The 12,448-nt window shown below is 37.4% G+C and overlaps 1 protein-coding gene across 1 annotated transcript in view; it reads left to right on the top strand.

The window, feature by feature from the left end:
* CDH12 (cadherin 12, type 2 (N-cadherin 2)) overlaps window positions 1–12,448 on the top strand; it is a 187,870-nt gene that overhangs the window by 127,107 nt on the left and 48,315 nt on the right. The window contains exon 5 of the mRNA XM_009324518.1: window positions 3,788–3,975. Within this exon, the coding sequence (XP_009322793.1) occupies window positions 3,788–3,975 (188 nt within the window). The remainder of the gene's footprint in view (window positions 1–3,787; window positions 3,976–12,448) is intronic.

Genomic DNA, 12,448 nt, shown 5'->3' with positions numbered 1-12,448 from the left:
CCTGGTATAATTTTTGTACACTGAAAAATTTCAGTTTAACCATTTGTTGTTTTTTCCACTGATAAGCTGTTGTGAGAAGGCTTTCTAAAAATAAACCTCCCCATTGCCTGTCGGAGACTCATCCCACAGAGCATAATACCCCCCTTGTTGGAGCAAGGGTTCAGGAAATGGGAAATGCCAGTTCATTTTCTCAGCTGAAGATATTCAGACCCACAGTTTCTGTCTCCACAGAGTGCTGAGTGTAGCAAAGACAATAGATAATATTCTGTTTAACAGCATAATGTAGAAATAATTCTAGAAGCAGTTTGGAGCCACAGACACTCAGATGTGTGTGTCCTAACACCTAGGCAAGAATCATACTTAATATTCTTTGAAGAATCTTAAATTTTCTTTTGTATGATGGCACAGTTTTACTAGGAGGGGAAGAAAATGCTCATTTCTAGAACCTCCTCGAGTTTATAATTAAGGGTTTCTCCTAGATGATATGGAGTTGAACTCTGACAAGCTGAGGAGACCAAATCAAGTTCCTGAGTAACAGCTTTGATCATGCTGTTATTTCTGTGTAAGAAAGATCCCACCATTATCACTTCCCCTTCCATTGGTCTTGCTATACAGAAAAGTGGTGGCTAAATGGTCATCTGTGCAGTCTGACTTTGTCAATTTGTTCATGTGTTAGACAACGTGCTTCCTGGATCTCTGAGGGCTTATGTGGAAAACCAGTTGTAGATGATCAGCTTCATTATGTATCATGACCAATAAAGAACTCTTCTGCTAATATCCAGTCTACTGATTAAGAAATTATTACCAAACAAAAAAAGTCAGTAAAAAAAGTCCAAAATACAATGAGAAAAATAATTTTTTGGGGGTATAGTCTAAAAGCTTGAATCAAATGTTTTTATGTACGTTATATAGTGTTTATAAAGAATTATCAAGGTGTAGCATGCCTTATAGATAGAAAAAGATAGAGAAAATGTCTTTTCTTTTTCAGAATCTCAGGCAGCATGTAATTGGCATTTATCAGGTAGCTCCATTGGTAATATTCTGGTGATCACACCATCACCATGAAATAAATCAATACACTTACTGGTGACAACAATATACATTATTTGTTTTCATTTATTTTATTCTGAAAGTATGTTGTCACACTAGCACCATTAACAGCTTCCATATTCTGTGAAGATACTATTATAGGAGGACGATGGCAATGTAAGTACATACTACATTTTCAGAGATCTGACTCTGACAGAGTTGAAGATTACTTCTAGAGTTTCAAATTAATCTGAATGACCCCATCTTTATTGCTGTTGAATTTCTGGAAGTGATGAAATGCCAAGTCATTGAAAATAACTGATAAAAGCCTAAACAATCTGAAATGAGTAATGTAGCATTTCTTTGACTTCATCTAATTCCCATATGCTTTACAGCCAGGTACAGTATTTTATAGAGAAATGTTTGTTTTAAGGAATCTGAGTGCTCTTCAGTTTACTAAGAATAGATCAACTAGGCAAAGAAGGAAAAATCCATTATCATACACTCTTGCATTTTATGTTCACCAAAATTGTGGCTGTGAAGAGCAAACACTGCAGCAGTGATTTCTGTCATAACAACGTGTCTGTAAAAGACCTGGGCATCAGGGCTAGAACTATGTTATGGAAATATAAGATTCAAGTGTAGGCAGAGCCCTTTTGGATCCCTTTTCTTCTGAACAACTTGCATAGCAGAGACCCAGTAATATGCATATTTGTAAGTGATATTAGATAATAGGAGGATTTGTGATTGTCTCCTGCATACCATGTTAAAATTTTATTCTTTACTCAGAGTCATTGAAGTACAACTAAGAAATAGCTGACGCTCCTCTGTCTTGATAATAATATGCACCATAGTGCTCTTTTCTAGCTGATAAAACAAGAAGAAGAAGAAAAAATAAAGCTTCCTTTAGTACATTCCTTTGGAAAAAGAAGAAGGAAAGGTTCCTTTAGTATGTTCCCTTGGAAAAAATAGTGAAATGATAATTGCACAACCCTTAGTAGCTCAGTCAATGAGTACTACAAAACCATACATGGTGATGTCCAAATGTGGATGCTGACACAAGCAGACTTTACTTACAGAGATTTTCTCAAACAAATAAAACAAGTTTTGCCTTCAGATATACTTCGCATACTGATGGACAGAAGGAGGAAGCAGACAAAACTCAGTTTTTCAGAGGCAATCAAATAGACAATTATATAGGTACCATAGCCCAAACTACTAGCTCACAAAAGAGTAAGTTTGCTCCAAATCTATCAGTGCTAATTTCATTTTTTTTCCTCACCTGGAAGTATTGTAAAGCTGAAAAAGCTGACACAGCATGCATTGTAAGGTGATAACAAAAGGGAGCAGCATTTGCTGTTTAATTCAGTGGCTGGATGCGAAAGTCATCTATCCTGCTGTTACATGATATGCAACTTCTCAGAGCCTTATTTTGTGAAGTGTGACTGAACCACTACCAGGAGAAAATCTCCGAGACATCCCCCTAATATGCCTCCCACTAGTCACAGATGCCTGTCCTGTTATACTCTTGAAAAAGAGGTGTAAATTTCCTCCTACATATTCACATGTAGAGGAACAGAGAAGGCCATTGCCAATGATTTCCTGCGCTGAAGTGACTGCTCTGTGAGAGCTATTGGAGGATGACCCAGGAAAATGAAATGTGCAGCTGATGGGGCAAGCAAATACCAACTTTGTTCAGAGCCAGGAAGAGGCAAATCAAACATCCCGGGCCCGCTGAAATCAGCTCCAAAAGCTGCCGGCGGTTTTGACAGTAACGGCTGCTGCATGAAGAAAGGCGAGCACTACCTGCCCACTGGAAATACTCGCCATGGTGGTGTTCGCTACCAGTCATGCAAAATAACAACTCCAGCGAGAGGTGCAGCTGAACAGGAAGGGCAGGGACTTCAGCAGCAGTGTAATAAACCAGGGCGTGGTGGTGTAAACTAAGGCCTGTTGCTACTGATGCCGTTAAAGTCAAGGCTGACCTTTTCTTTCAGCTATTTTAACTATTATGTCTAACATTTTTTCAGCATAGCTGTTTCCCTGAATGAAACCATTTTGTCCTCACATATCAGTAGTAATGCTTATTTTAAAAGTGTGTAATTTTCTCTTTTTTATTTTTAACTTTTATTACCACTAATAGTAAATAAACTGAAAATAAAAGTGTGCAGAGCTAAAAAATTATGTTTAGTGCTGAAATTTTAGTAAGAGCACCCTCTGATGGCTAATGTATAAGTAAAACTTTATATCTTTCCTCCACAAGGAGTTGTACATGTAATTATAATACTGAATATTACAGAAATGGGTGGAAATCCTTTTTCCACTGAATTTTTCCTTTCAACTACTGTGAAATGCATAGATATATTTTGTCAAACAAAATAAAAATTCAAATACTAAAAACTGTTAAACATAGAAGGAGGAAAATGCTTATAAACATTTACTGTCTACAAGTAGAATTTAATTCAAAACAGTTAACCGTATGGGTAAAATTAGGTAGAAATATAGATAGATATCTCAAGGGACAGAGATGCTATGGCTCTCATATTTGCACTGGACCAAATCTAGAAACTAGGGGAAATTAACCTATTCAGTGGGTAAAATATGTATATCTTTTTCTAATCCTTTGTTGTTTTGATCTCATCATTTTAGTTGGATGATTTAAGTCTGTTTATTTTGCACAGGCTCCATGGTTTTAATCAGACATACTATGTCAATTATCAAGAAATCCCAAGAATAACTATTTATAACTTTGTCACAGGTATCTTCCATTTAAAAGTACCTGAGTCCTCTCACGTTGGTTCTGCTATTGGAAGGATAAGAGCTGTGGACCCTGATTTTGGGAAAAATGCAGAAATTGAGTACAACATAGTTCCAGGAGATGGAGGAAACTTGTTTGACATTACAACAGATGAGAACACCCAAGAAGGAGTCATCAAACTGAAAAAGGTATGTGACACTGATGGGGTGTATGTACCTATGGCTCAAGTGAGAAACTAGGTAAGAGAATTAAATGTTGTGCAATTATACCTCATAAGTAACACACAGTAGTTTGCATCTTTATTAGAATCTGTGGTTGTGATCTTAGTCTTAAAAGAAATTGGCGTTTAGTGTTTCATTTCATGTACAATCAGGTATGACTTTTCACAAATAATGACAGTTTTAATGGCAGAGGAGTAATTCTTATCTCTTTCTAGAAAGTATAATTTCTCTTTTATGGGAAGTTTTCCACCTAAAACCATGTGAAAAATGCTCCAGTTCAGAGCATGTAATGAGAGCGCTGTATTTTACATTTGAAATAATAAATTTCATAAGCATTTTATTTTTAAAATTCTGATTTTGTTTGTTATTTTAATAATGAAACCATTGTACAGTACTGTGGTGAACAGAGCTTTTACTCAGGGTAGAGGAGTCCCAAATGGTTGCAAATCAACATGTCCTACTTCCAGTCTCCTAATAGTGTCCCAAATAGCTGGTTATCATGTATTCATGCAAGGGAGCACACTGCATCTCAGCTGTTGATTTTGCTTTAGTGTATTAGAATAAGTTCAAGAGTATTGACTTTATGAATTCCGAAGATGGAAAGGTTAAGTGTGATTTGGAATTTAGTGATTAAAGCACTCAGCAAGAGACATCCAAAACAGGGACAGTCACATTTTAACCAATGGTTGTCTTCTGAGCCCAGGCATGTACACGTACACCAATGATCAACTTGTTTAGTAGAAAGAAATCTGACCCACCAGCTCATTTTGAAAGGCCAGGTTGTGTTTCATAGACAGCTCATGCTTATAGGTGTAATTCTTGTAAAATAAACACATCTATGAGCTGAACACTTCAGAAAGGTCTGGGAAGCAAAGGGTTCTGGACATGTGTATTAAGAGAAGCTTTAGTTCCAATAAAATTTAGAATTTAGGTACTTAAATTTCCCCCGGCTCTGACCATGGATCTATATTTTCATTATACTCATTCTAACAACGAAATTCCTGGCTTCAGCCTCTTGACCCGGGAAATAGAAAATTATCCATGTGTGCATTAAAGGACCAGATGATGTCAAGTCACTTACTCTTCTGCTAGTTTTAGTGACATATTTAGTGATTCAGTTCTCCCTGGATTAGTCTTAAGCCTCAGCTATGCTGCTTGTTTTTATACACAGCAATGGAATGTTTCCATACTTATGGTTAAGTGTATATATATTAGATTGTATAGGCAAAACATTCAAATTGGCAATGCAGATTCAAGCAGTATGCATATAATATCTGTTACTGATGAAAAGCATCCACATATGAATTTGCCTGGTACAGTTATCTTAGGACCAGCACAAACAAAATACCTGGCCACTTTTGAGACTGCTATATGGAGAATTATATAATATCTAATTGAATGACTAATTAAAAAAAAGAATTGACACAACTAATTCGACATCCAGATACTTTAGAGCTGGTCATTGTATTTTGCTGCATTTATTTAGTCTTTACAGTAACAAGATAAGGCATATCTGAAAGAGTAGGGCACTTTTACAACAGCAGAACATCAGTTGGTGTTGCCCAATGTAAATGATAGATCTCTGTCACTGAACAGGAGGGGAAAAAATATAATCCTAATCTCTTCTAATCTCCTTCATCGCAGTGAGCCTGGGGGCAGTGACAGGCTGTGAAGGTCAGGGAATGCCAGCTTTGTTCTATGTAGCAGTGTGGAAAGAAGATAAACCCAACAGGCAGGTCGTCCAGCAAAGAATGCCTTTATACAGACCCTACACGTTGCCCTTCACAAAACTTTTCTCAGGGAAAAGGTGCCATTCACTAAACTTTAAATGATCCAAGTGTTTTAAGACATTTTGGAATCATCCAAAATCCATCAACTTGCTAGATCCCAGGTTAAACAAGAGCAATCCAGATTCTTAAAGATACTGTTAACTGAGTTGTCTTTTCATATCCTCTATGCTTGTAATAATATAAATGTGTTTGCATGGGTTGCAGTTTTCAGATTTTCAGAAGTGCTGGACATTCACAATTCTGTAAACACCTATTAAAATGCATGCTGCTCATACTGTACAAGCCTGCAACAGCAATATTCGTTTGTCTGCACAGAAGCAATTTCACATTGCACGGTGTTCAAAACACTGATTTAACCTTGTGGGATTACACAAGTATTTAAGTTAGGTATGCATTTAAGTCCTCCTTTAAATCAAAGCTGGTGAATGAATAGGGCCAACAGTTTCAATTATGAATTATAAATAATAAATAGTCAAAGCCACTAATAAAAAGTGCCATGTGCTTTAAAAACAGGTTTTCACTTTTTTCTGTATCATAGCATATTCTGATGCTGTAAGTGCTGCAGTAATTCAGTGTTGAGCCATTTCAAAACCATTTATAAAGTTTGCTTTTATTTTTCCTGAAAAATTTCTTGCAGCCAGAAACTGTCACTGCATAGATGTTTTTTTTGTTCTGTTGTTATGTAAAAAAATGGAGATATTTCTATATCAAAATTTAGAAAAATGAAGCCTTCAGACTACATTTATTTTTGATGGAAAATACATTTGATGATAAAAAATTGCACAAGCCAAACTGTTCTTTTCAGCACGCTAAGTGCATTGGCGGAGGAAAAAGGCCATTCTCTGCTTCTCAGACACTAAATGGGCACAAAAAGCTACAGCTGGACAAGGTGCACATCTTAAATCATCTGTTTTGGTTGCTAATTTATTTTTGTGCTATGATCCAATATAAGCTTGATTACTACTACTCTTGTGCTATTTACATATATTAAAAATGGAAAAGCTTTCTTATATTCTGCTAAAGAAATGATCCAAATGCTATTTAGCACCACTGTGTGGTTAGTACTGTAATAGCTTCCTCTCTCAAAGAAAAAAAAAAAGGAAAATAGTATCAGTAAAAAGAGGGGGAAATGTCTGGCTTTAGGATAGTGCTGCATAGAGTTCTCTATAAGAGTAAGAAATATTATTATATTAGGAATAAAATTACCAATTTCTTCCCTTGTCTGGTGCTATTTAATACAGTGTTTCTTGGATTTTATATTTATATAGTATCTGTCATCCTACCTTAGTTCTTCAGCAAACTACAGTGAGTGTAAGCTACAAGAAGCAGGGTGACAGAAGAGACCATCTCCTTTGTATGGGAGTGTAGTGGCCTCAGGTGGGGCATGGAGCAGTGCTCCCAGGTATGGAGGGAAAATGTGTCAGTCCCAGGCAAGCTCCTGATTTTACTGAAACTGATAAGAAATCCTTAATGACCATACCCAACCGAAAAGGAAAACAGAAGGATCCAAGCTTCACTGAACAGTTGGCACTAAATTTATTAAACTAAGGATGAGTTTATAGAACAAGCCCATTCTGCAGGAGCCTCTTAATTGGCTCAGCATGAGCTAATCCAGAAATTGAGCAGGGTTCAAGCACTGAGTCTGGCTCAGACATTACTTTACTAATTTGTGCAGAGTGTCATTAAAACACGGGAAAAGACTGTTTCTAGGTTTCACCTGGTATGATCCTACATGCGGCACTATAGTGGGTGAGCTTCTCCACGTGGGTCAGTGGAAGCTCAGGGAACATCTGCATCTTTTTTTTGGTAAGCTGTGTACTATTGCTAACTGATCAGATGACAAAGCTGTATCCATGAAACCACAGCATGTCAGGGAGGACATAGCACTGCATGATGAGAAACAGTAACTTCAGTGATGATTAACAGAAACTGGGGGGACGATGAACAGACCCAGTAGCTGCAGGGAGGTATTTGGAGTGTATGCTTCCTTGTAACCTCAGGGGCCACTTTTAAAAAGCCTTTAATTGGAGGCAGCAAGTAGAAGTTTGACTGCTGACTAAGCTGAGCTGTCTTGCTCATGGGACAGCCCATGTATGTCATGCTGGGACATTGCTATAACGTAAGAGCAGTCTGATAGCATCTGTACATTGTAATAGTGAGCATAAGGCAGACTCCTGACGTCCCTCAAACAGAATTGCATTATCGCTACTACTTGCTTTACTATCAAGACTGTATAGACTGCTCACCCCACCCCTTCATTCTCCAGAGGCAGGGAATACCCTCTGCACGTGTGCATAGGCACTGTCTGCCTATAATCATAACTCATGAGTTTGTGTGAGTGGGAATTGTGGTTTTACATTTAAGGAGGAAGAGCAGGTGATATTCAGTCCTTCAGTACAGGCAGAAAGTGGTGACCCAGGTGCAGAAGCAATTATAAAGACCATGGCAGCCACAGAGGAGAATGACTGGAAGAGTGAGGAAGGGGAGGTCTTCAGTCTCTGCAGTTTGCAGATACAGCTGTTGGGTTTGTTTTTTCCTGGAACAGTGAAAGGCAGAAACAGGTAAGATGCTTGAGAGCAGAAAGCAGCTGCTCTGACCCTGACATTGGTCAGCTTCTTCCCTTCTCCAGATACAGAACATACATATATTTTGCCCACTTCCCATCAAATCTTGAAACACTCACTTCAAATTTGGTCAAATCTACAGCACTTGCTGTAGATTTGGCCTACAGATCTCATTTTTTACTGTGCATTCTCATCTCTGTAATTAATGAATGTTCCTGGTTGATCTGGAGCTTGCTTTAATAAACCAACCTGCTCTATAATAACAATTATTTCCTTACGCTATTTAAAATCCAGTGCAGAAGTGCAATTGCTGAAATGTGTCAATGCACAGCGAATAGTCTGATGGCAGTATTTCACAAAATACATAGACACTCAATCCATCTTCAAGGGGAAAGTGTTGCCAGGTTTTGAGGCGGGCACACATGACACAGAGTTGTTCTACAATTGCACAAGCCTGTGTTAATATGCACTTGAAGACAAGACAAAGTTACTATGCACTTCCTGTCAACCCAGTGCTACTGTCCGTAACTAGCCATATGCCCTGGGGCTTACAGTCTCATCCCAAAATATGGCTTTTCCATCATTGTAGGTGTGGATCATGAAAGTCTGTATCACAAACAGTACTGTTGTATCTCTTATATGTGGATAAAAAGCAGAAATTTCTGGAGTTTCTGGTCCTGCCTATTTGTGAAGCAGAATAAACTGACAGGATAGTTCTTTTTCCACGCTTGTCATGCTTCTCATCAGAATTCATTATATCTTTCAGCCAATTCTTTTTTCTTTCAGTTCTTTAATTCTCTCTCTCTCTCCCTCTCTCTGTCCACCTATCTATCAAATATATAAATTTAGATACAGATACATCTATATAGTAACATTTCTTAACTTCTACCTTGAATATGGGAAATAATAATATTTCAAAATACATTTTTTTCTACCACAGGGCTGTTTATGTGCTTTCCTAGTCATACTAAACAGGCCCATTCGTGGTACTTCCAGAGTTGCAAGATAAAGTGATTTGTTGGTATGTGTTATTCGATTTTGGGATTTGTGGAATGCCTTTGCTGCACACAGCTGTGTATGTGCTGATAGTACTTTACTATGCAACTATATAGAGCAGCTTGTAACCGCAACATAGGAAAAGGCAGATAAGAACCAGTAGGGGGGCCAAATACATCTATTCTGTCAGTGGTACTTGGAATATCAATTAGAAATATTCCTCAAATTGTGGAATAGTTCACAGTTAATAAGACGTTGCCTTAATATTAGCAAAAATGCTGTTTATTGTGGAAAAAATGTAACTTTTGTAAAATAAAAAGCCTTATTCAAACTTAGTTTTCTGAATATAATTATTTTTATAAAAGTAATAAATATTTCTATTGGTTATTTAAAAAAAAAACAAACACCTCTATGAAGTCATTTCATTAAAATCTGATTAATTGAAAGACATTTCAATAATCTTACAGTTTTTTTCTGTAAGATTCAAACATTCTGCTATGTTTGTACCCTTATCAGCATTACAGATTTTAAATGAAAATAGGACTGAGCACTGTCAGACATTTATTATGTAACAGCAAAATATGATTAAAAAAAAGGCGGCTAAAATACTGTGTGATCCACTCATTTCCTTCACAGATTTTAGTGGTATCTACTAAAAAAAGAAATACAAAGGAATGCTATTTTAACATCTTTAAAACTAAAAATCCAGAATGTTTTGCCTGAGAGCTAGGCAGACAGTCAAGTCTTCTGTTTTCAGGCAGACTCCGGGCATATCAAAGGCCAAAATTTGAGATTGTCAATAGCTATCTATATGGCTCAATTGTTCAAAACTGGGAAGACCAGAACTGACCAGGAGATTGTAGCATGGACTCCCCATACACACAATACATTGAAACCATACTCTTCTGCTGCATGTTATACGAAATCTTTTTCCTCTTCAAATTAAATCCTAGGTTTACCATTTGAAACATTTCCCATCTTTCCACAGAGGTTTCAGCTGCAGTTTAGCCTCACTTATATTAAAAGGCTAAATTCTGCTATTTTATGGGAGTCTGTCACTGATTTCTTTCTCTGACAATGGCTCAGCACTTTCAGCCTGTCTCTTATTTTGAGTGCCATTTGTGCTTTGCATTGGTCGCATATTGTTTAACCTCTAACTATATTTATCATCAGACCAACAGAAGGACAGAAAGGGAGAATGGGTTCCTCTGAGGTTACATTGGAAATATTTTCCTTTCTTGGGGTCAAACTGTCTTTTCAAAAATATACCATAGCATTGCCCCACAATGCTGGGAGGGGAGACGTAATGCAGCCGCTTTATCTGACTTCTGGGTAGCTCTGCAGTAAAATATGCCAGCCTGAGCACACCAATACACAGAATTGCTTGAAATCTTATTTCTTTCTGTCCATTCCCAAACAAGGACTCTGTTCCCCTTGCATCATTAAAGTGGTGACTGGGCACTGGCCAAGAACCATGATGTGGTACTGCTGCCTTGAAGAGTAACTCAGTGAAAGGCAGCCTGCAAGGACTGCATGGATTATGGCTCTTTCCATTAGCACATCTATCTACAAATATACTCATCTATCACTGGAGCCAGTCTGAACAGTTTTAATGCAATTTTGGGGGTATGAAAGATAGGCATCTGTTAGAATTACTACTTAATTGAGAGCTTAGATTTCCTGCTTTTTCTGTCTTAATCATATATCTCTAGCTTAGCCTCTCATAGTTAGACTTTTTCCACTCCAGACTGGTTCTTTAAACTCAAGGTTTTCTCTCCTTAATATATTTTTTGAAAACATGTTAACAATTTATATGATCAGCTGGAGAAGAAGTTGGGGGGGGGGTTTGTTTGTTTGGGGGAGTTTTTTTGGCAATGCATAACAATGAATAAAAGTAGTATAGAAACTGAAAAGACAGTGTGACAATTTGGATAATGAAGCAGCATGTCCATCTATAGTGAAGGCAACAGCTTAGTTTTTCACTACTAGGGCACAAGATCTTTTACACTTAATTCTGTCTGTTTCTTCTTCGCCTTAGTTTCTTCTTCCTTCTGTCAGTCCAGTCATGAAGGTGCAACTCATACTGACTATTACTGGGAATTTTGTCTGTAGGAGGATGGTTTCATGTGGTAGTGGATTGGTTAGCAGTACTTGGCTCTCAAGCCTGATTATTTCTATGGTATATAGACTTGGATGGATAATTTTAAATCCCCAACTCAGAAAAGACTGACCATCTGGTCTATTAAAATTATAAATTCTTTCATAAGGATTTAAAATCATTATGCTAGTTGTTCAGCTCATGTAAGTCAAGGTAATTCTATTGATTTTAATGGAGCTACTTCAATTTATAACAGCCAGTCATCTGGCCAATTATGTCCTGTTGTGATAAGGACAGAAAATGGCAGAATTTAAATCTATCCTAGCTGTGACAAATGACTGGAAACACTGCCGTAATGATGGCTGGGGGAAAAAAAAAAATGACAGACATTGAAATATTCTTGCTCATACACTTGTGATCCTGCTCTCTTTTCCAGATAGCATAGCCTTTCCCGTTAGAAAATTTCCAACTTGACAATTATAGGCAGAAACCACTAGGTGCCAGTGTTACCCAGACATCAGGAAAAGACTGTCGGTAACGTTAAAAACAACATGAAAGCTAATACAGCTAAACCCTTTAACTGAAAATAAAGCTTCTGTGTCTTTTCAACTAAGTAAGACTGCATTAAGGTTTTTCAGATGATTACTCTTCTAAACCCAGAGGCACTAAATCAATGTACATTGACAGAAACCCACACCAAAACAATCTGATTGCAGGATGCATTTCCATCAAAAACGCAGATAGGTACACAAAAGCTGCTATGCTGCCTTCAAGACTTTATGGATTACACCCAGGATCATAAGGCAGAGTTAAAGTCTGCATTTTTCCACACACGTGAAGCTCAAATATATGGCATGAATAGCAGCTCACTACTAAGATAGACATTTTACAGGAAAAACTTGGTTCACACCAAGTTTGAATTCACATTCCAAGCCACATCTGAAGTTGGTTTGACCCATTGGTATATATCAGAGTTTTCAGTTGGGCTCATT

The sequence above is a fragment of the Pygoscelis adeliae genome, unplaced genomic scaffold (assembly GCF_000699105.1).
Source record: "Pygoscelis adeliae isolate BGI_AS28 unplaced genomic scaffold, ASM69910v1 Scaffold295, whole genome shotgun sequence".
Taxonomy (NCBI): Eukaryota; Metazoa; Chordata; class Aves; order Sphenisciformes; family Spheniscidae; genus Pygoscelis; species Pygoscelis adeliae.
This window is presented reverse-complemented; position numbering and strand designations above follow the sequence as displayed.